Source organism: Pygoscelis adeliae, unplaced genomic scaffold (assembly GCF_000699105.1).
Source record: "Pygoscelis adeliae isolate BGI_AS28 unplaced genomic scaffold, ASM69910v1 Scaffold113, whole genome shotgun sequence".
Classification (NCBI taxonomy): domain Eukaryota; kingdom Metazoa; phylum Chordata; class Aves; order Sphenisciformes; family Spheniscidae; genus Pygoscelis; species Pygoscelis adeliae.
The window spans coordinates 6,635,522-6,660,296 of NW_008825108.1; the positions used below are offsets into that span (position 1 = coordinate 6,635,522).

The 24,775-nt window shown below is 36.3% G+C and overlaps 1 protein-coding gene across 1 annotated transcript in view; it reads right to left on the reverse strand.

Moving 5' to 3' along the window:
* Nucleotides 1-249: 249 nt before the first annotated feature.
* Nucleotides 250-24,775, reverse strand: part of CNOT2 (CCR4-NOT transcription complex, subunit 2) — a 39,923-nt gene continuing 15,397 nt past the window's right edge. The window contains exons 3-14 of the mRNA XM_009327550.1: nt 24,440-24,587; nt 23,633-23,815; nt 20,732-20,811; nt 19,462-19,587; nt 16,722-16,846; nt 15,011-15,131; nt 14,743-14,899; nt 10,865-10,926; nt 10,719-10,768; nt 9,755-9,855; nt 9,044-9,188; nt 250-1,393 (exon numbers count right to left, since the gene is read on the reverse strand). Of these exons, the coding sequence (XP_009325825.1) occupies nt 1,307-1,393; nt 9,044-9,188; nt 9,755-9,855; nt 10,719-10,768; nt 10,865-10,926; nt 14,743-14,899; nt 15,011-15,131; nt 16,722-16,846; nt 19,462-19,587; nt 20,732-20,811; nt 23,633-23,815; nt 24,440-24,587 (1,385 nt within the window). The 3' untranslated portion in view covers nt 250-1,306. The remainder of the gene's footprint in view (nt 1,394-9,043; nt 9,189-9,754; nt 9,856-10,718; nt 10,769-10,864; nt 10,927-14,742; nt 14,900-15,010; nt 15,132-16,721; nt 16,847-19,461; nt 19,588-20,731; nt 20,812-23,632; nt 23,816-24,439; nt 24,588-24,775) is intronic.

Genomic DNA, 24,775 nt, shown 5'->3' on the forward strand with positions numbered 1-24,775 from the left:
GGATTTGCCATTTGCTATTATAGAGAGGGGATCTGAAACCAAGGTTAACCAAACTTTTTGGCTGTGGAAACTTTACTGTGGAAAAGAATATAAAACCCTCTCATCAATTTACTTGTCAGCAGCAAAAAGACTCTTCAAGTGTCTTAACCACTGTACAGCTCGATGGTTTTAATACTTCAACTTTTTTTCTTTCCATTTTTCATTGTTGAAGAAATAATTTCACAATCTCAAATCAAAGTCAACACTGCAGTGAGGAGAGCTTTTCTACTTTATTACAAAGAGAAGAAGCCTTTATGTGGTCAGAAAATACAAGATTGATCTTTTTTTTTTTTCTCTTCCTATGAAACGCTGCTGTTCAAACAGCCAGAGTGAATTGTCTCAGTTCACTTCTTTAAGTCCCATCACATTCACTTGGGTATGGATGTCCTTGGCTGCTGAAAATCTGGCCCTTTAGTGCACAGGGCGACAAAGTAGTCCCCTGACCAGCAGTTCCAGAATGTCCCGTTTTCATATATTGCATCCATGCACACCTCCTAAAAATGAGGTACAGCAGGGCAAACATTTTCCAAAATAGATGTCATATATATAATATATACACATTCGTACATACATACCTTTATTCATGTGATGTCCAAAAATTTAAAAAAAATGTACACATTTATTACAAAATCGTAACAAAGACTGGACAGTGTTTTGCTCATTCTGGAAAGATGAAGCTCAGTAATACACAACTCTGGAAACTAACCAGAGACTGTGGCAATATCTTTCTTCTAAACAGTCAGATATTCTTGCATTAAGCTTGGCGAAAACTGCCTTTCAAAAACAGAAGGGGAAGTAAAATGAAGGAAGCAAACCTTGCTCATCTTTCCAAATGAAATACGAGAAGGATCTTCACATAAAAATGCACAAACATTTTTTATTACCAATAGTGCTACAATGAACAATGCAAATTTTGTTGTCTAATTTTTTGTCTTTTTTCTTTTTTTTTTGTTTTTACATTTTGGAAAACTAAATGGTAAACTTTTGTCAGTGTACTCGCTTGTCTTTACAGACCCAAGCTTGTCTGCTGGCAAAAAATAAAACAAAAACAAAAATTCAGACCCTGCTCAAACTAAAGGAAAACAATTACAAATTTAGTTGTTGGGCAGCACATAATTAGTAAGGCAGGACCTCAAATGGTGACCCTTCGCATGAGCCAATTGCCAGATCCTCAAGGAATTAAAACCAGGGTGCCTGAGCCACATCAGTTCTGCAGTTATGTTGAGTATTGTGCTGAGACAGCCATACCCCAAGAAAAGGGAAGTCTTTAGAAGGCTTGCTGAGCAGGGTTGTAGTTGAAGGTTGATGGCAGATGAGGCCTTTCTTCTAATTTGTCATATTCCAGATGGAACTCCTACAATTAAAATAAAAAAAAAGACAAAACCAAATAAAACAACATATCAATTTCCTGTCGAGAACCGTTCGTTCTACCAGCCGTACTTGCAAAGCACAAATACGGAAGAGATCAAGTCCTGACTTATCTCAAGGCTGAAACACACGATTTTGCCCTCTGGGATTCTATATTTTAACTAGGAAAAAGTCAATATTCTCAGCCATTACACCTGCGACACGTAGGCTCTCCTATTCTTTTTAATGTTACATTACTCTCAGAACCCTAGGTACGATCTCAAGCGATTTTATATATATACACGCACACACACAAAACACGCAAATATACAATCATGGCATGAGCTGAATTATGAATAAAAGCTTCTGTCTTTCCACAGTTCAGATGTACAGAGACTTATTTTGACCTGAAGTTCTGGGGTGTTTTGTGCCATACTACCAGACCCAACTGTAAGTTAAACTAGCTAGGTTTCTCCTTCTTAGTACAAAACTGGGGAACATTATCTGAAACGCTAGATACAAACTACTGCAACCTATTCAAACCAGAATTCAGCAAAATATTCCACCGCATTTCATACTCAGATTTAAGCTTCACCCAACCCTCCTGTATATCTTGAGCTCCTTGTTCCTATATCATCCTTTCCCAACGTCTTTCATGAGATATTCTGCTGGTGTTTTATAAACAACCACACAGAATAAGAATCTTTGCCCTTGTGCTTGGATGCCACACAGGTTACTTGGTTCATAAATAAGCAGCTTTACGTCTCACTGGCAAAATCACCTGACTTTTGTTTGAGGATGTCTTGTTTGCATAATTGTAAAACACTTCACAGATCCAGTAGGAATTCGTATTCTGACTATAGCAACTACTACTACTACAATTGTAACCACCCCGATGTCTAAATGCATCTGATTATTACAGTGAAAAGCACAGTTTCCTTCCCCGTGACCTTAATTTGTGCACACAATCCTAATTAGTGCACTGGGACATTTGGTGCTTGTTACTTCATTCATGCAAAAATGTACAAGGACTTACTTAAGCCTCATATTTTTCAGATCCTTTCAGCAGTTTAACTGTGTCTCATCCCCATTTTGTCTTTGTACAAGAAGCAGAGTAAGCAGAAGTTTCAGAATTGTTCTTTAATGCTGCTACTTGGTAATTCAACAACAGCTACTTTGGACACGCGCAGTAACTTATTTGGCCTAACTCAGTGGAGAACCTCAGCAGAACATCACCTGTATCTGCAGAGCAAACTTACTCTGCTGTTTTTATATATGGATAGAAACACAGGAGTAGTGAATAGATCATTTTAGAACACTCCCTAAAGTGATTAAATAGCGTAATATTTCAGTTTTTACAGGTAGACAAACTAAATTAAAGACCAAGTCAATGCAAGACCAGAAATAAAATCTAGGAAATCCGACTTCTCTTCTTTAAGGCGAAACAAGGTCCATCTAGCATAGAAAGAACATTTAGCATGGTAAGGAAACAAAGTAGGGGAAAATGCTAAGCATTCAGTAAGCCTGTATTCCCCAGAGAACACTGTCCCTAAACCTGGAAAATCCTAGCAAAACCTATGTGAGGTCACAGCCATCTGCACTGAAGTGCTGCACATCTGCTTCATTTCTGGTTCCCCGCTCGCTACTCCAACCAAGGGTTTTTTTTTCGGTTGGTTGGGTTTTTTTTATTTTGGTGGTGGGTTTGTTTGGGCTTTTTTAGGTTGTATATACAAGTCAATTGCTTTTGGCATTCCTAACTAACACTGCATGCCAGTTGGTGCATGTTCTCTTGTTGTGCAGATACATATGCATGTGCTGATACTGAAGAGATGCCTGCTCCCTCCTTTTGACAGAAGCAAGATGAAGGCGTACAGATCTATGCGGGTACTTTGGTGTCAAAGGCTGGTTTAGGTTGGGCGGATCTTCAGTAATTCTGAAGTCTTTTTATAACAGAAAAAATACCACTCAAACTTTTCTCCCATTCATGGCTTTCGAAGTTGCCATTTTGCACATAATCGCGGAAGGGCCTGCAGATCACTATCAATCTACGGTCAGCTGTCGGGGAATTGCTTCTTTAACAAAATTGTAAACAAAGAGAAGGGTTAATAATAAAAGCTTCAGTCAGCTACCTGAACCTCCACACGCTCTGAAATGCCTTCAAAATTACCCATGGGAAATGGCTACCTAAACCGGTAAGACAGTATCAGTAGCCTAAAAAGGGCTTTCCAAACTTGAGGCGGTTGCGTCCCTCCTATTGGCAGTAGTAGCTGCGAGCAAAGTGTGTGTCTGAAAGAAATGCTCAGTAGCTTGAGCAGTGCTCTGTGTGCCACAAATTGGAAGCCCCTCATTTAGAAGAAGGAATATGATTCCCTAACAAAGTTTCTTTAGAAGTACCTGAGTTCATACTTCAAACTGTCATCGATTTTTAAAATAAACAGGCTTAGAACAGCCTTTTTGATTTGCATCCCAGTGTCAGCAATGCTCAAGTCCAATGTTCAGTAGTGTGTAAGAACACCTAAAGTTATATCTGACAATACCAAAAAAAGAACTCATTGACCAAATATTTTTGAAAACTAAAAGACAATTATTTATTACATATAGAAAAATACTTGTATTACAGGCATACTTTATGTTTTTGCTTTTGATTCCAGGGGCCACTGTGGTTTAGGACGTGCACAGTAGCACTGATATGTTTTAATATAAACAGATACAAATAAAGTGTAAAAATGCCATTTATCCATTGACAAACATCTGTTAAACTGTTTTATTTTCCACATGGAAGTAATTATTAAAAATTAAATACCTTTTATTAACCAAGAATAATGAATACTAAATGTGTGTGGAAACTTATAGCACATGTATGACACTAAGTTGTTCTACGCAAAGAAATCAATCACTTCTCGTGTCATCCTGAAAACTTGTTTTGATGGTAAAGTTACATCAGGCCGCACGTGTACAAAGAATAATAGGTAAAAATCCTAAAGATAGAATAGAATTGCTTAAGGTGATCCATAGCATTAATAGACAAAACAAAAAAGTTAGCTGAATAGGAAGTGTCCTGAGGACAAAATATTCCGGACTGTGTAAGCCCACCAAAGGAGATGACAGAAATCCCACGGCTAGCTCAAAAATTCCAAATGGGAACGAAAAAGCAGCATTTTTACTGGCTTAAAGATGGATGCAGAGATCCAAATTTAAATTAGGGGCTGAATTAAAATGCTATGGCACATCTCTATTAGAAGAACAAATTTAACTTTCTAGCAATTATAAAAGTATTTCAATTAATATTGATCTTAAAAGGATGGGGAGTAATTTAATATAAGCAGCAACCCTTACTAGCAAATAAACACTTGGAAATTAACCTTCTCTCCCATAAAGAATTCCATGTTTTGTAACTACAAAACCAAGTTAAAAGGGTTTTATTATCTTGTTCCTTAAACAGGATTAATTCTCCTTACTTTTCAAAGGAGAAATTCCAGACAGTTTCCTTCAGACAATTTAAAATCAGGATTTCAGTAGATGTGCAATTGTAGAAGGCATTTTTGGTCTCATATCCACCTCCCTTCCTCTCTCATTTGTCTCTCTCTCATGTCTCCTCAACAACAGCAAACTCTAGCCAAATCCTCAGTGAAAAAAAATCAGTGTCTTTAACCATACTGTACTTTCCACATGCCCTAGGATGAAAAACCATATATACAGACATATCTGTAATCAGCATTTTCCTGCATTTTGTTTTGCATTTAAGGTGAATCTGAAGTTTGTTTTCATTCATATTTTTTCACTATTTACTACCATGTATCAACATAGAAGTAATTTGATTTTATTTCCTAACAGTTTAGAAATTGTCTCATTACTCAGCTGTTTTGCTGCATTTCCATCTTCGGTCTATTATCCATTAGGTATACCAAAATAGAGCCTATGGCTTAATAAAACAGATAAATATATCTATTTGATGTTTTCTTGAAAGAAGTCATTCAGTCTACTTTACTGGGCTTTGTTAAAACCATTCTAGGACACTATCAAAAAATCTGTTAAACCACGTCTGGTTTATGTTTTTACAAACTTAGTCTTAAGATTGAGTAATATTATCCAAAGTAAACAGTTATATTTCACTGCATCTATCGTAATGCAGTATAATTTAAAACAGGTACAATAAATACATAAGCTCATAATGCATAATGCACCACATCTGCAAAGCACAACACGTTAAAATATGCGCTGCCCTATATTTGAGCATATACACTAGAACAACAGACAAATTTATAAAACACCTTGAAAAACAATTGAATTTGCATATATGAGAGACAGTAATTTACCAGAAATAATTCTTGCCCGACTGCTTCAAAAAAGGACTAATGAAACCCTTAAGCAGCAATTACTATTGTGGCCTTCTAAGGAACTGATATTCCCAGCATTCACTAATAATGTAGCAGTTATAGTAAGAGCCTGCAATTTATCAGAATTCTCTTTTCCTTCCAGCTACTTATATTTTTAATTTCCTGAAACACTAATTAATACTTCTGCGTTTGTTAGAAAAAAATTACTCGGCCATACTTTTCTTTGCATTCAAAGCAACGTGGAGTTATCAAATACTGCCATTCTTGTTATGGTAAGTCTATGTTAGTCTTCCTCCAAGGAAATGTCAACTCCAGAAATTAAATATCAGAGGTAACAACATTACCATACAATGCCAAGATCACACCTGACATACATAAGTTCTTATTTATCATAGATGGAAACATCACAGAATTATTTCTAGCAAGTGATTCCTTTTCCATGTAACAAAATAGCTATTTTTCCCCAAATCCTTCTCTAGCTTCCTGTGATCAATACTCAACTTGCCTGCTGTATTTTGCACCAAACTAAAATTAAATGAAAATTTCAAAATAATATTCCAGTTCCAATTTTTACATTAAGAAATACACAAGCCTAAAAGAAAAGATTTTGTCTCTTCCTATGGACACTGTCTGTGTGGTGGGGAAATCACGTTCCTTGTTAGCTTACCGCTGGAGGTGCAAATCTTTAGAAAATACTATCCCTCTCCTTACTAGCTACCAATTGCTTCTTAAAGTTGGGGGAATTATTTTCAGCATGCAAAGTAAAGAGAAGAGAATCTGTGTAGATCTTTGGCAAAATCATTTGGAGAACAGTAGTGATTCGTCTCTCTCTTTCACCGCAGTATCTCCAGCAATGCCTACCAGATAAAGCCAGCTCTACTTTTAAAGAGGAAGGATGCAGTGTGCTAATTAACAACTCAAGCACTGGATGCTGAATTTCGGGACAGCACTCAGGACTCCAAACAGAGAAAATACTGTCTTCAAAAGTAAAGCTTAAGCATCAAGTAGCAGCTTCACACTTTTACTACAGGTAGAAAAAGAAAAGACACTAAAGAGGTTACTAAATCTTATACAATGGGCACGACTACCTCCTAGTAAAAAAAAAAAAGTTGTGTTTCCACATAGGGTAAAAACTCAATCGGATCCATCAATATATGAACCTATGTGAGGCTCTTATTGCTCATAAATAAATGGAACATGTTCAGTTGACTCCAAAGAAGAAATCTATCCTTTCAAAAGGTAACTACTTCCCCTCTGATGATCTTACGTAATAATAAGTTAGCTTTAAACAGCGTCTTGGGAAACCTAAGGAAGTATACCAAGCAGCAAATAAATAGTTCGAGTAGAAATTAAAACTTTCCTTTTGTTAGGGTTTTCTTTTGAGGGGAGTGATGCTTTTGCTTAAAAGTTCTGGCATTACCTTGCACATATGAAAAACCATAAAAGTAGGGCTTGCCATTAAAACCTTCAGTTACAAAGTCTTGGTTTTCTTATGGTCACAGGAAAGGCAGCAGAGGCAACGAGTCATGCATGCAAATGGACTGAAGAGCCTCCCATATCATTAGGGGCAACTAAAACACTAATTTCTGAGGGGAGCTTGCACAGACTAAGGAAATCTACTGGGGGGAGGGGGAAAGAAAAAAAAAAGAGCATCATATCTAGTTAATGTCTAGATGATGGCAAACTTCAGTATACTGGCTAGGAAGAAATGTAATGCACTTAATAGAGGGGAGGGCACTGAACTCCACTCCCTTTAATTTAAAGCTGATGTAAAAACACATCAACAGACATGTAACTATTTAATGCAGTATTTCATAATCTCCAAGTGTATAGATGCAACTTGCTCACAGAAATGAAATGCCTTTTCAGCAAACAATTCGTAAGTTAGGCTTCAGGTGAAAAGATTTCTGATTAAATGAAATACCTAAGCTCGTGGAACCACAAAACATAGTTCCAACACACTGGAATCACATCTGTTGAGTTGAAGACTTCAATCTGGTCTGATCTGTTAAGTGTTTTTTAGAGAAAAGCAACAGTGTGATACTGTATCTACAGAAGGTCTGACATGGAAGTTTTATGTTTGCTGTTTCATCGATGAATCCAACATGACAGTTAAAACTCGAAGCAAAATCATGCCACATCCATAAAATCTCATATAACCAAACTTAAGTGGGGAATGAGATTCTTGACGAACTATTTAACTCAGACTCTAGGTAGGTGTAACGGTTGCATGCATATTGTGAATTTATCTTTTTTTCAGCTCCAGCTGGAGCTGAATGCATCACCTAGTAGGGCAGGCTATTTTCAAAAGAGCATACCTCTTGCCAGGTTAGTGAATGTTAGCACTCCTGATTTCTCAAATAGTGTTTTGGCACATATCTGCATTAGAAAAATCTTTGCTTTAGTGGAGAAGAGAAATCACAGGAATCAGGATCCAGCAAGGAAAAGGCATTGTACAAGATGGTCTTAAAAGCTAGAACTGGAAGTGGGATGGTCTTTGAAGTTGGAAGATGCTGAAAATTAATTATCTTTGGGGGAAGGTGGAAAAAATGAAGCACAATTCTATGAATTTCTTCAGCTAACAAGTAAAGGGTGAACATTACTGACAGTATTCATGGACAGAAAGGAACAAATAGATTATCAGAAGTGGGAAGGGAGAAGACCATAGCTTTCAGATTTTTTTTTAATGCCTCTTGGCCTAGAATACAGAAAACAAGCACCATGAAAATATGCCTCCACCCTAAAAGAAGTGATTTATTTCAAAGTACTCTGACATTGAAACAACAGAGCACAAAAGTCCTGCAGTATGCTCAAGGATAGAAAATATCGACGGGGGAGGACACCACCAAAAAACCACAGAACAAAAACCCAAACCAAAACAAAAAAGCCAACCCCCCAAATAACACGCCACATAGCTAGTTTTAATTCCAAAATGAGAGGTGGTAGCTCCCTATTGAATTTTCTAAAGCAAAACAACAAAATATCTGCAAGCACAGTTTCTCAAGTGCCAAATAATGCTTCCTATTCTGTAATTCTGTACTTGAAAAAAGGTTTCAATCTCAACAAAACTCATGAGTTCTACATCCTTGTACCTCCCAAAGAACACAGCACATAGAGAGACGTCTCCTCCTTTTCCACAAACAAGCCAGTGTTTTAGGCAATCTCTATTCCCTCACACATCAGAAATTGAGACAATGAACTTAAACAATAGGAGGTTAAAAAGTTTGAGATTTTTGGGGAGGAGGTTGGGTTTTACTTTTGTCCTTTTAAAAATACATGGTTGACAGACTTAAAAAATCTGCACAAGGGAAAAGAGATACCTTAGCTACTTTCCTCCAGTTAAGACAGTCAAAGAAGTAATATGTTCCCCTCTCGTACGTATTGGTTTTCATTGTTGGCTCCATGCCGGGTGCCCTGGTGATCCATACTCGTTCTTCTTTGTGGTATCTCCAATCCCGGTTAAATCTTTCATTTTGAATAGGAAGGAAAAATAATTTTTAGTGTTATTTATCTGAATTTGACTTTGTAAAATACAATTTTAAGGGTTTCGATCAAAACTATGCAATGCATTCAAAACCAAAACAAAATTTCTAAGACATCATTATACCTGTGACCTCATACCTCTTCCATACAATTATTACACCTCAAACTAATCACATATGAAACTTTAAGAAGTCTGGTAGGTTCAAACAACAAATTCTTTTTATGATTATTTACTGTTTTTCATTTTGCTGAAGATAAGTTAGAAGTTTAATGATGACTGGCACTTGCCACTTTTTCACAGTGTTTCACAATAACGCAAAATTCATGAGACAAACTTTTGATTTCTGCTATATGAATAAAAAAAAAAAGTACAAAATGGAACCAAGGTTGGAGGAGGTATTTAAAAAAAGGTTTCCAGCTTTAGATTGACTAAGCTTCTGTTTTCAGTGTCTTAACTTGTTGGGTGTTGTTTTTTTTTTTTTACATCTACTACTTCATTACTGCAATAGATTAAATCATATAAGACTGACAAAATAGTTTGAACGTACAGCTCTACTGCTGCTAATAGCTGTAATACATCTCCTCCATTCATGTAATAGAGATAAAACAGGAGATCTTCTCCATATCGGCCAAGTTTTATTGCAGCCAGCTGCAAAAGATTGAAGAAAATGAGGATGAAAAATCACAATAGATAAATGTTTTAAGACATACTATCCCACTTAAATAACACAAGGATACATCCAGAACGTGCTTCCATCCTACGTGTGTTGCAAAGGATACTCTAATATAACAAGAGTAATAATTATTAAAACAACAATTTTTCTTCACTTGTAGTTAACCTTTCCAACTTAAAAGATAAAACAGAAAAATAAACAGAAGTAATGAATCAGCAAGACAGAATTTTCTCCCTGCACCTGTGTGTATCCTCATCTACTTTTTTTAAAAAATAAATATTTTTTTAAATAAAAAAAAGTAAAACCCAAACATTTACATGTATTTGCTCACTTCACACTATTATGTAACATTACTACAACTTCTTACAATATTTCTCAGTGATCCTTCTTACAGAACAACAATAGTTGAAAGAAAATACATCTAAGAAAAAAATCCCTATTCATGTAGATATGGAAAGCAACAGATAAATGTGAGAATATCTTGAACCACAATTCTGAGCTTATCTCAAGAAGAAATATCTCAATTTAATATGGCATTTGAATATTACAGTTTATGGATTATAACGAACTTCTGCTTTGCATGAAGGGCATACTCTTAAAAACATAATGGATTCTTTAGCTAACCATGCACATTCTCAGCTTTGTCTTCCCTTTCTTTTTCTAAGGTGGAATGCGTGCATGATGTGTCCAATTAGCCAGTTAATGCATCACTGTTCCTAAAAAGACTGAGGACATCCATAAAATGCACTGATTTTGAACATTACCTATCTGAAAGAAAATTTAGAATATTACTGGTAATAAATTAACAAAAAACAAGCACACACACACACGTACTCACCTTGTCCCTAATGTGAATGTTAGTTAAGTATTCAGATGGAACATGGAAGTCTAAAAAAGAATCGGAATTGATGCAACTATTAAGACATGTAAATGAATATAATTTGCAAATATTAATATTGAATTAAATAGTTATTTCTCTCTTACCTATGTCTTGAGGTCGACAAGGTGATGATGCCCAGGGTGATGCAAATTTGGGATAAAGATTTCTGAAGCAAAAGCAAAGCACAAATTTATCAAAACTAAAAACAAAAATCAAAACAAACAAACAAACAAACAAACAATCCCGGAAACCAAGCTCGCAAACCTAAAAACCATACTACACAACCAAAATCGCTACCTGGCGTGAGAAGGAAGGAGAAAAGGAAATTTCCAGCCCACTTCCCTAAAATAGTTACATTTCTTCATTTTCTTTTTAATACACAGAGTAAGATTGCGTTTAAACTGCCATGGGAATCTACAGGGCCGAGATTTCCTTTTTAATGTATCATTCCTTTAGCTCAGGTGCCAGGGATCCCAACCCTTTTTAGGGATCCAATTTTACACAAGGTTTCAATTTGCATAGGAACAGCTGCCAGAAGCCTGGTGGGTTCTGATTTATTAGCCTATGATTTAAAAGGTGAGGAAAAGTTTATACTGGCAGATGTTATTTTTTTTAAAACTAACCGGTAAAGATTTTACTCTTCTAAATTTCATTGACAACAAATAAATTGAATCCCAGCACAACATGAACACAAGTCTATTACAATTTAATATTTTCCTTTTATATAGATTCTGCTAACATATATTAAAAAAAAGGAAGCCATTAGTTTAATAAAGAGAAAATTATGAACCTTCAAACTCTACTACAATGACCGATGTACTGAGGAATGAGTTTTCTAATTAACAGTTAAAGAAGTGAAAAAAAGGACTGAGCAAAATGTACTTTTGGCAGGTAGCTACAGCCTGCTTTTAATTATCCACGATAGCATGCTATTACGGCAAGTTTTGTAAATGAAACGAGTACGATACACCCAATCAAATCTTGCTTCCTTCTTGTCAAAGGCCTAATAATTACTATTAAAAAAAAAATCAGAAACCTACCAAATTACCTGAACACAACCAACTCCCAGCTGAGCTATATGGGCCAAAAACTACACTGATCAAGTGGTGTCAATCTTACTCTAGGCTAGTTAATCTTACTGTTAGCAAAAACTTATGCTTTAGAGCCTGAAAGAAGATTTCCATGGCAGAATCTGCAGATGTTGAAAATAACTAAACCATTCCTTCTGCTGAAAGCATGGATAGGCATTGCCCCAAGAGGATTGTCCTGCAACGCCATCACCTCATGCGTGCCCTAGAGGTTTGGTTTCCTAGGGCAAAGAATCCAGGATTTTACAGACTCAGGACTGCACCTCTGTACGCAATAAAAACTGAAGAGTTTGTGCACAGCATTCCCTCTATGATACAAATAAAACTCCACTAATTTAACATTTTTCAAGGAAGTATTGGACAGCCTACAGTCTATTTGATGAATATTTCAGAAAGCTTCTGAACATGAAGAAACAGCTACATAATCTCTAAAGAATTAAATGTACTAATGCTGCATTTTTAAATTTTTGTTTATGTAGAATTTTAAGTTATCCTAAGGAATTAGAAGCCTATTTCTTAACAAAGAAATACAGGACTGTACAGGCAATACATACTCATTCTTTCAACAACCAAAATAAATCTTAACCTACCTGCACGGAAAAATCTATATAAAACTAGGAGTTAGAAGGGTTAATTCAAACCATTAGAGATATATACAGAATTCTAAAATTTTGTTTCTAACAGCACATTTATTGTGCTAAGTGTTTAAGTCAGACAGGTATCTTTACCATCAGAAGTACCTCACAAGGCAGAAAATTTTGGCTTTCCACACATGAAGTGCTTTTTGTTTTTCAAACGACAGTTCATAAAGGAAGCAAAGGATGTTTAACGTAAGGCAAGATGGCAGGCCAGACACTGAGGACTGCACAGGCTGTTTGCAAATCTTTTCTGTAGTATAAAATAAAACCAGCTTTCTGATACAGAACTGTCTGGATAAAATATTAGTGCTAGCCCCTCCAAGACCGTTAATACCCTATACACAGAAATTAAATGTTAAAAACTTCTAAAAATGCAGCTATTTACAGCATATCTGCTAAAGAAAAGCAGCAGCATGCCAGGTATATATACTGCTTATGTACAAAGACACACTAATAATTTCGATGCTCTATTCAGGAGCTGCATAACACAGCTACAAGTCATCACATCAAAGCATGTTTAGTATTCCTCTGCAATGAGGTACTAGTTTTATGTAGACTTTCCAATAGGTATGTTAAGCTTAAGCTTTATGTTAGTCATTAAAAGTAATGAATAACATTGAATAAAATATCCAATAGTATCACCAAAAGTGATATCACTATCAGTATCACTACTATTCTGCATGCCAACATCTAGAGAAAGTAGCTATATAACCAAATGACATAACTAGATTCCACCTGTATCTAGGAACAGCTCAAGAATTCAGGTACCGATGTACTCAAAATTAGTTTAATGAGCAAAGGCATTCTACTTTCAGCTGATCATCATCAAATTATGTTTGAGCAATCTGTACTGAGAACAGCAAATTACTTCAGTATCATGTAGATCCAGGAGACCCATCTCCCAGTCAGTGCTGTAAGCTCTGGGACTACCAAGGAAAGACAGCAACCCATAGTCAGTATAACTGTTCTTTGTGCATTCTCTTTATGTCGTGGGAGAAGGGGATGGGATTGGGAAACTACTGGATTCAATGGAGGAGTGACCTGCGAGACTAACACTACAAGTGAAGAAGATATTACGTTAACACATTCTGCAAATAACTACAGACAATTGTATTTAGAAGGCTGACTTTGGATGATTGTTTTGAAATATTTTTAAAAGTGCAATGGCATAACAATTTGACTAAGTTTTGATGCAAGCTCTACAGAAAGAATTTCTAGAAGTAGCAATTTCTAAAAAGTTACATCTCTAGAAATACATACGTAAATTCATGTCAATTATTTCAAGACAGGAAAAAATCAGGAGCCATTTTTCCTATGCTTTTCCTCTCACCTTGATATCCACATTCATCAGTCTTCCCTGAACTCATGCATTCAGAGTGCAGCCTCATATAGATTTGTGAAACGTGGAAACTGTGTGTGTATGCTGTTTGGTCTTTGTTTTGTTAATATATTATGTGCAAACCTTAAAATGCATATACTACTCTGTCTATAAGGCTAACACTATGTAAATCGCTGCTGAAACAAAATGATGGGAGATTCTCAGCTGAAAGTCAGAGTACCAGAAATTAAATTGCTCTCACAATTACAGTCACCTAGAAGATAAGCATTTTTGTCCAAACTGATCTAGGTTCCTTCTATAACTAGTGGAGAAAGACAGCCACCCTGGGCTGGTGATTCATCCCATCTCATCTATCTTAAGCACTTATTTCACCATTAGTGCAGTCGCTAACTGCTTTTCTCCCCACTGCCTCTACAGGAAGCCTAGATGACTAAACTTAGGTGAACTGAACAACTGCAAGTTAACTATAAAATCACATTTTCATTTAAAATAATCCTTGGTGCAGGGTAGCACTGCAGATGCTCTGTTCGTTATTACATCAATATAAATCGAATTTACCCCCCAAACTGCTGAGAGTGAAGTGTAGATATCCTCAAGGAATATTCTTATTTGAAAAATAATGTATACATGAAATTTATTAACAATACACTGTCAATTCCTTGAAGAAAGTCCTAAAGAAGTCAGGAGAATAAGCAAAGCCACTAGGTTTATTGAAAGCTTGCATAACAAGATCTCAGTATGCCTTGAAGCACAGTTCTCTTGTTTATGAAAATTTTATTTTACTGTCATTACATTTTCAAATTTTATTTGCTAAAATATCTTGTGGGTTTGATAGTCGTGTGAGCTAAGTGAGCCTATTATGAATGACAGCATAATAAAAGCAAAACTGAAGATAGTACTAAAAACCAGAAACTTACTCAGGAGAGTTGAGATTGAGACCTAGTGTTGTTAAATCACTTCCTAATGCAAGATGTACCATTCCTGGATCTGTCTCTGCTGCCCTGATGAATGTTAACAAGCCAATCATTCCAAACTGGTCCGTCACCATCCCTTGAGGAATGTTGGTAACCCGACCTGGGCAAGAAGAACAAATTAATTTTCTCCTTTCAAGAAGTGGAGGAATCAACAAGGTGATCTAAATGACTGTCAAAACTTTTAAAGAAGAAAAAGTGGAATGACACATACCATCAGGTAACACCTGGATCCCTTTTTTCTGCTGGTTGTTGTTTTGCGTAGTTGAACTTTTATCTCCAGGAAACTTGGGCCCATCTGTGCTGGATGATGTTTTGCCTGATGTACTCAAATTCTATTAAAAATAATTTGCAGAGTTGGTATGATGGAAACAAACCAAAAGGGAAAAACTTGTTGACCGTATCTTTCAGTCAAGTGCTCTAAACCAATACGTCAAGTCACTCTTATAAATTAGGCACTAAAATTGAACCAAGCTGAAGCTCTTGAGTTCTGTTGACAAACCTTATGTAATATTTACCACTTCCTAAAGTATACCTGTCATACAGTAAAAAAAGCTAATAATGAGCCTACAGCTTGCACTCCAAAAGGATAAGAAAATATTTTACACCTGAGTTTGAATACAATGGATATGCCAAGTGCCTGTGACTAGAGGATATTTTGGACTCATCACATCATATATTTTTCCCATACAGTCTTGCTCCCACGTAACACTCCACAAGGTAGCAACAGATAATTCAAGCCAATTTCAGGTGCAAGCAATATACAGTTGGCACATTTGCAACTATTGGGAAAGAGATGTAAACACTATATCTGGCAAGAAAACTGTGATTGCGCTCCAGGAGCCCATATACTGACAAAAGATATCTTCCATAACTATTATTTCTTACTCTTTATTATTCTTTAAAACAAGTCTACAGTAACACAACGTAATCACATCTACTCCCTCCCTTCCTTAGTGTATTCAACGCTAACTGTATCAGAACATTTTCCACATGATAAAGCTGGCCACAACATTTGGGGGCTAGGCTTCCCCCCATCCCTTTTTTGAACAGCTGCATTTTTCAGTTTTCACATGAGTTTGTAGTCACATCTACTACCTACTCATCAGTATTTATGCCACCCTGATTAACATACATTTTGTAATTGTAAGTAACAAAACAATCAGAAACTAGAACGCTTTGTCAAATACTGTAGGGAACTCTTCTCTGCCATCCAAATTTTACTCACCTTTCATTTGTAATAAAAAAAGCAACTTTTATTTAAATCTTTCAGAGTAAACAATAAAAAAAACCCATAATCTTATGATCTAAGCTATATATCTAATGCATGATAATTACAATACTTCAGATACAGTGTGTCCCACTAGTCTACAACATACCCATGAATGCAATGGTCTCTAATAAAAGAGCTTGTTCCCTGTGACTTCATTTCCCCATCAAGAATTTTACCTTGAAGCGATATTGTACCCCTTAACTTTTAAAGAATTTGACAGCTTTGAAGAAAGATGTTATAATGTGTAAATTACTACTGATGAGAGGCATCAACAGTGAAAAATGAGCTGGAATTGGTAGAAAAAGAAATTATGAATTGCAAAACTTGAAAAATATGTATCAATTCTCAAAAATAAATTTGGAGGTGTTCTTGCAAGTTCCTCCTTGGCCCCTCCCCAAAATACAAAAGGATACACAGAAGTCATATGAAATTAAGAAAGCAAGGTCGCAGTGACTGTTGGGACAAAAAACTTCCTGAGAAATTCCATTTACATAGTTATATATGAAATGCTGCTTATGCAAAATTTCTCATTAATTTAGAGAAGCAAATTTGAAAATCTTATATTACAAATATAGTCACTGCCCATTTTAAAATATAATCATCAAAAGAAGTAAGAACACTCAAAATAAAAGAAGATTTAAGCTTTACTTACAGATTTATTGTCATCATTACTCGATGTTGGGTCTTTGTAGCTGGAGCCTGGTAATGCTGGAAAATCTTCATTGTGTATTGAAAAGTCCTGCGACTGCTCACTTGCTGGTTTTGTTACCATTCCAACTATCATCAAAATGAAAGCAGGAATAACATTAAATGACTGCTAAGTAAAGAATTTTCTGCTGTTGATCTTGCTTACTGTCCATTTTCATTATGTGCAAGCTGTACAGCAGAAATGACTTTCAAAAAAAACAGGTAAACCAAAACAAAGCATGTTCATTTAAAACATCCACACATATTAGCCTAAAGCCTCTTATTTAAGCGTGAGCTGAGAAACACTCCGGGTTAAATTCATAGACACATCCACTGCTTTAAGAATGAAGCCCAGTACTTTTACCAGGAACAGCACCTGTTTTGCACATCTAAATAATCAAGTAATCTTTACAGGCATTATTAAAGCGGTATTTAAGGAAATCCACTGATGAAGGAAGGATGTACTGCTTTTAAGATTATAATACATTTTTCCTCCATCCCCTAATTGCATGAAGAGTTTCTTAGCATAATCTCTTTAGAAGCACGTATTCTTAAAGGATGCCCAGCTAACTTGCAACAGAACATATCACCAATGAAATACTTGCCTGTGACATAAGAACGACTCCTACTTTCAGTATGAAAACTGAAAGCATTTAGCCTGCAACTCTCAGTGCTCTGACCCTAATTTAAAAAAAGTAGGCCAGTCACATTGGAACATGGATTCCGACTACTGAAAAGCAACATTCTTTTTTTTTTTTTTTTAATGCCAGTTAAAAAAAAAACAAAACCCAAACCAAACCAAACAAACAAAAAAAAACAACCAAAGAAAAGCCCCCACACAACACACCCAAGGGCAAATATTCTTTGCTGAGAGCTAGAGAAGTAATACAGTGATTTGGTTGCAAACAACATCGCGCTAAAGGAAGAGAAGACAGAAGTAGTCTAGGGCCTGTTTGTCAAAGATTCTTAATAGATGTATAGGATCTAAAATAGTTCAGTAGCTGACAATGTATATGACTTTCTCCAGTATGCTGAAGTTACGAGATCAAAGTTCCTTTATTTTAAGACAAAAAAACCACTGAGTTAATCTTGTTTCTGTTGTTCACCCTCTTCATCCAGAGTTGTTATGATTTCTTCCACTGGATGAGTAACACTGATAATGAATTAACTGTTGCATATTCTCATTCTATCTAAAAAGTTGTTTGAAGTCTGATTTTCCTAAATAAGCTAAGCATGAAGAAAGTATGTCTCAGCTCAGTTTCAAACCTTTTTTTCCTCGATCACAACCAAAAGTGCTCTCCACTTTGTTGCTGGAGGCAGTGTCCAGTGCATCTCAGATCCCTATTTCTTGATTGTTCCTACCACCATACCCACCCCCTGCATTAAGCAGATGCTCAAGATAACTCTTCAGAGAGAGAAATTTCTTTCCTGGTTCACCACACAGTTGTGTGAACAGCTATGCTAGCACCAAAACAGGGAAATGGTGTAAGCACAGGAGCAATTACAGATTTTTTTTATGCAGCAGTGCTGCTGAATGTTGAACTCCAGCTCCATGCTGGAAGTACATCTGTGTGGATCTCCTTCCTACCTTCTATCAATTTTCCATGTAATGGCTTCTCTTTCAGAGACAGACAAAATCTCATGTAAACCACAAACCGTATTAGCTTGCCACTCTCAGTGTGACTTTTCAGTGTCTTTATCTGGGGAAATGACTTTTCCCTTTGTGTTTAGGAGCACTTCAGTTTAACTTGTTTAGCTCTTTCTCACAGCTATCTTAAGCAGAGGGCCCTCGTTACACCCAATCCATGAGGCTACTTCTCCTGATAATACGGTATCCATTATTTATCTCCAATTAAAGTTGGAGATATCTCTGAAAAACACTAGCTGTTTATAGTTAGAAAACACTGGGTTATTTTTGGTTGGAAATTTGACAAGTGTCACGAAAATAACTTTAGGTTATAAAAGCAACTTTTCAGAGTAGCTGATGCAACATGCATGACAAAATCTACTAAAGCAGTAACACAAAAAAAAAAAAAAAAAGTATTGTGCCTCACGCTAAGCTTACCTGAATTTTTTCCAGACCCAAATAATAAGATTTGTATCCACCTTAAAGTTTTTCCTTTTTTTATTTTTAAAGCTGTTCAGCAAGAATTATATAAGACACAGACTTGGAATCTGACTGATAACAGTTGATGCTTACAGGTTATTTTTTGAAATCTGATGTTCATTATAAGAGTGACAGTGAACAGTACTACAGCAAGTACTACCAATAAAGAGAGAAAATATACAGTATGTTTACAGCTGCCGACTTTTTACACAATAGCACCTCTAGTAATCAAATATTATTTCTAAAATTTACTACTCAACCTCAACAGTTCTTGTATACATGCAATCAGAAAATAACCTATTGCCTAAGAAATGTCTAGAGTGAGCAGCTTTGGAGTAATCGTACTATACAGACTGAAAACCCTAACAACCTCTATTGATTGTTGATTGTAAACTAAAGCAGATGAGCTCTAATACTAGCAAAAGCCTGAGGGGAATCTCCAATCACAGAGATATTGATTATTTATTTTAAAAAATGAGACTTAGGAGCTCAAGTGACTGGCATTTTTGAAAAGACTACCTATTGTCTTATGAACTGCAAAAGGTGAATCAAGCAAATACCAATTTCATTCAAAGAGCTTTCAAAAGTATAGTCTTACCATAGGGTGCCCTTCCAGCTAAAGGGTTTATTAATGGAGTTGGATTGCCACTTCCTTCCCTTCTATTTCTGTCTGCTAGTGCTGGAAAATCTGAGAGGTCCAGTCCTGTCACATTTTCACTTCCATCTACAATAAAAACAGGTATTTTAAATTCCCTTACGTTTTTTTACTCAAAGACTTCATTATGTGCAAGATAAATGTAGGATATATTTTCTTTCTTCAAGTTGACCTTTTTACTCCTACTATAATTATTACAAATAACTATAGCCTCTGTGTTATGAGGCTAGCTTAAGGAGCATCAAGATGTTTGGGGTTTGTTTTTAAACAATAGCTAGTCAACAGTATTTAGTAACAAGGTCTACTCATTTTGAATTAAAGACTGTGCACGGAAAATACAGGTAGACTATCAAAATTACACTACTAGGATTGGTAACCTGTTTAAAATTTAAGGAGCTATCAAGAAGAAATTTGAGAGAAGATAATAACTCATATTAGCAGCAGCATCAAGGAGCTCTTTTGTCCTTAGATAAGGTAAGATGCAGCTGAAGCAGCTGTAGAGCTAATGCAGTGCAAGTTACATGGGAACAGTTTTTCATTTGCAAAAATACTACACAGGCAAGGCCAGAGCGGCGGCTCTATAAAGATGTCACAAGGCCCTAGGGGATGCCCAAAACCTTCCACTCTGTGATGTCACCAGCACCTCAAGTTGCTTCACAGCCGCCTACAGAAACATCAGCATGGACAAACCTAAGGCATTTATGCACAAGGATATTTTCCCCTCTCTAGTTCATTAAATTCAGGTGAAGAAGTAATTCCCAGAGAAAAATCACAACGGAAACAACCAATTGAAAGGATCACATTATAAACCAGCTCTTCAAAAGGAGTTTGAGATTTCAGAAAATGCTTTCCCACTCTTTTTACCCTATATAATGTTTTCATAGAAAATGGATAAATCTTTTCTTCTCTGATACCCTTTTCAATTCCATAAGCTGTTTTGCATTTCTAACTGACTAGGTATAACCTATAGTCATGTGATGTACAGTAGGTATTCTGCAAAATACTTTCACTTTGACTTCAGAAGTATTAAAATCCACTGTTACGAAATAGTAACAGTTTCATAGCACCGCCCTTGGAGCAGCACTTCGATGGAACAACTGAAAATTGTAACAAAGTTGCACTCCAACAGAACAAAGTATTTTCAATTAGACTTATTTAGTCAAAAAATCTCCCTACTGTACTTTAAGATCACCATTAATCAGAGTAAACTCACCTGTTCCATTAAAAATGTTACTTGATAAGGAGTTATTCATTCCAAATGCCTGATTTCTGTTCATCCCAAATCCAGACATACTGTGAAAAAAATCCAGGAAGTCAGACAACAGGGTACACATACTTTGTAATTTCCAGTGGAAGGCATTAAGAGGGAAAAAAAACCCTAAATTATTTCAAGCTTAAGCAACCCACATTAGCCTAAACTCAGTTTTCAGTTATTTTCCTTTATACTTCTGAAAACTCTGAGCAGCAGCAGCAGGCACTGCTCAATCAAGACAACTGGAATGACTTCAAAAGAACTTACTTTTTTAATAGCCACTGTGTCTTAAGACATCTGTCAACCAACAAGTTATGACAAACGTGATCGTTGCTCAATAATTTCATACAGAAAAATGAGGCAGCAGTAAATGCAACAGTGAAAAGTCAGACTGCAACCCATTCATTTGCAGGTGGGAAGCTGGATCATGGAAGTGATCAAGTTTGTCATGACTCAGTTATAAGCTGAACAGTTATGGTGTGCAATCATCACCATGTACACATGGCACTATTACGAGCATCGGGATGGTCTCTGCCACACAAGGACACCAGCTAAATTAAAGTTTCATACAGTCAGGCAAAAATGTTTGAAGACATCTAAGTATCATATAGGACTACTGTGGACAGAAAGACACCCTCACAAATCATCTGCTTCATTCTGTGTGAGCTGGAGATGTTGAGAAGCCCAAAGGTAGGCCCCAGCTGAGTGAAATTCTGAATTTCTGCCCTGTGGTTTCCCACATTTCCCACAACATTCATTTTTCCCCTGTAACAGGATGGAAGCTGATGTTTTAGAAGTTTCCGTAAATAAAAATGTCAAAGTTTTCCTAGTCGAAATTTTACCTACATGGACTTTTTCCACAGTTACAAATCTGAAACCTTTCATTCCCATTTGAAATAGCCCTAAATGCTTCATTTTGGATTGAGACATCAAGAAAGGGAACAGTTAGCCAAGACCGGTCCTGTCCTGCTTTGCTTCCCCAAGGTGGTGCATTTGAAAGACATCCAGATCTTTGACACCTCATGCATCTGAAGAAACACATTCCTGGTATAATTTGTGGATTCTAGACCTGGTGAAAGCACCAACAGGAGACAACTTGATCTTGAGGGCATATAATCTAGCCAGATAACAGACAGTATTTCTCATGCAAGGGGTTTTTTGTTTGCTTTTAAAGTAATTAGAAATAACCATGTTAAGAATTTCAGAGATAAGAAAGGGACTAGGCCACAAAATGCATACCTCTGTACAATTATTTGTAACCTTTTTTACCAATGTAACTAAGAAAGGGAAAGTGAAGTATTTTTTATGTTCAAAAACCTAAAAACTTTCATTGCTTCAACTAAGGCAACCGTTCAGAAAACACTTCTTGGAAGTGACATAATTCATGCACCTGTCAAGGAAACACCAAAATTTTGTTTTCCAAGTATAATTTCAAAATTTTGTGAAATATATCAATTAACAATTGGATATGTACTATTATTATACTTCTGTAGGCTAATAAACTGTGGAATAGGAACTTGCCATTGTTCCAGTGATATTTCTTTCTCAACTTGTAAAAATTGTAGCTTCTTGAAAATGAGATATACAATGCAAACAGTGAAAGATGAGGATTTTAATTCAAATGCTCCTACAGACAGGGATTTCATTATCTACCCTACAGCTGAATGATACTTAAACAAGCACTTTCTACACATATATCAGTCTCCAAAATCATTGTCCTCTGCATGTAGAGTTTTTAAGTATATTACTATTTCACCTTTTGTGATGCTCAAGTTTCAAAAATTATCTTTTTAAATTATCATCTCCTTTACTTGCCGCTATACATGACAGGAAAGAAAAGGCAAATTCTATGTAATCAGAGGCCAGGTACAATATCTTCTCACACTCCAAGAACATAAGCCACTATGACCAAATCTCTATTGCTGTGATTGAGAAAAGCATTTTTATGCCTGTATCAGTGTGAAACTACAGAACTAAAAGCCTGACCAAGTTTCAGATAACCGTGACGTTAATTTTCACCTTCCGTTATCCATTTTGTAAAATACTAGATTGGGTTAGAGGTGGCACCGGACTGCCAGCTTGTTTGTGCTCCGTCTAAGAGCCAGTCCCCTAAGGAAGGGCCTGAAGGGAGAAAAAGGATGAAACCGGGAGCACAGAGATAGTGAGGTTGTAGAATGAAGCCTGAAAAGTAGTCAGCTGTTCAAAGCTGTGACTACACACATTAAATAATTGGAATCAACACACTTTTTACTACAAGTTTATCAGTATGAACTAAGCATAAACACAGCACCAAAACACAGTTAAAGCCTAATGATTCATGATGTTAGAATCTTGCCTAGAGTTAGAAAAAGAGCAGAAGTGATTGAGAAGCTTCTGGCATCCAAACGAGCATCAAATCGCTAAATGAATGTCAAACCACTGTTCTCTATATTATTCCAGAATTTAAAGTAGTAAAATACTAGGCCCCTACTGTGTCTGAATCAGTTAACTGTTCTTCCAGAATAACTATTGTGCTTTTAAATCTTGCCTTACTTCTTCCCAAACTCATAGAAGAACAGTCTTAAAATGGATGCATATACCCAAAAATCAAGATGTTTCAAAAACAAACTTGGGAACATATGAGAAACGTCACACATTTTAAAGAAGCAGCAGTAGAAATTCAATACTCAGAAACAGAATTTAGCTTAAAGGCCTCAAAAAGCTTGCGTGAAAGTTAAAAGCAGCTTCAGAGTTTATTGCCAGGAGATGAGAACACACAAAGCAGCTTTCCAGCTTTATTCTCATGGATAAAAATTAGACTTCCAGAGCAGCATTTAAGCATGTCCATGGCTGTACAGGGATGGTCCAGCTAAACAGCCTTACCTGTTCACAGTAAAAGGTTGTCGAGAGGGTTGCTGCTTTGGCATACATATTATGCTTGGAGAGCTTCTGTTGGGGCTGCCTAACCCTGAACTGCTCATGCTGTTTGTCCTGCTGGGAATTCCAATGCCCTGACCAACCTGGGAGTGGTTCATCATATTCCTAGGATTCATAGGCAATATCCCCCTGAAAGAGAAAAACCATCCACAGAGATGAATCTGTACAATAGTATTCAGTTACTCATTTAGATTACTAACGTAGGATGGACTCTGAGCTGTTGCAACTTAATTTGTGCTTAGCGTCAATACAGCATGTTTGGATTACTCTCTATAATTAATGTAGTTTTGGATTTCTTCAGAAATACCAGATGACCCATTACCTACTAATCAAGTCCTTGGTCACGTTTAGAGAAATAGTTAAGTATTATGCATTTGAAAAGGTGTTACAGATCTTTTTTTTTTTAATGAGCACTTCAGACCTACTACCTTAATATTCTTACAAGGTATATGACATCCATACAAAAATTTTAACCATACATTTACCAGAACAATCAAAAAACAGCCTCTTACATTCTGAAGCAGAATTTGCCAGCAATTTGTCCTTTACATACAAAAATCAAATACCGTCTTACAGTAAGTCCTTACTGTTTTACAGTATTATTTCCCTAACAGAGGCAGTGGTCAACAGAAACTACTTTTCTTCTTTTTTAATTAATCAGACTGTAAAGTAGTTGAGGCAAAATATGCAGAACATTTAACACGAGCTCTGCAGAAAGACACAATCGCAGAAATATTGGCTATCAATAAATACCTGCTCGGAGATGGAGGCGTGTGAAGTGACATTGTTGGTACCCCTGTTGTTGGCGTTACGTGGCTCGGTAACTGAGTGCCTTGTGATAAGCTGCGATTTAACTGAGGGGTATTGTTGCTCATTCCCCTCATTGGAAGGCCTAGTGCACCTATTGAAAAAAAATTCAGAGGGGTGGAGATATAGAGCAATCAGGAACAAAGTCTTCTCCATCAGGTGTAGATGGAAACAATTTATGCTGACAACCTACAAAAAAGTGTAAAGACTGAAGGAAAGTGCAGTGTAAAAAACTAAGTCCTTGTTTGCATAGTAGAAGCCAAATTATCTCAAATTTAGCCC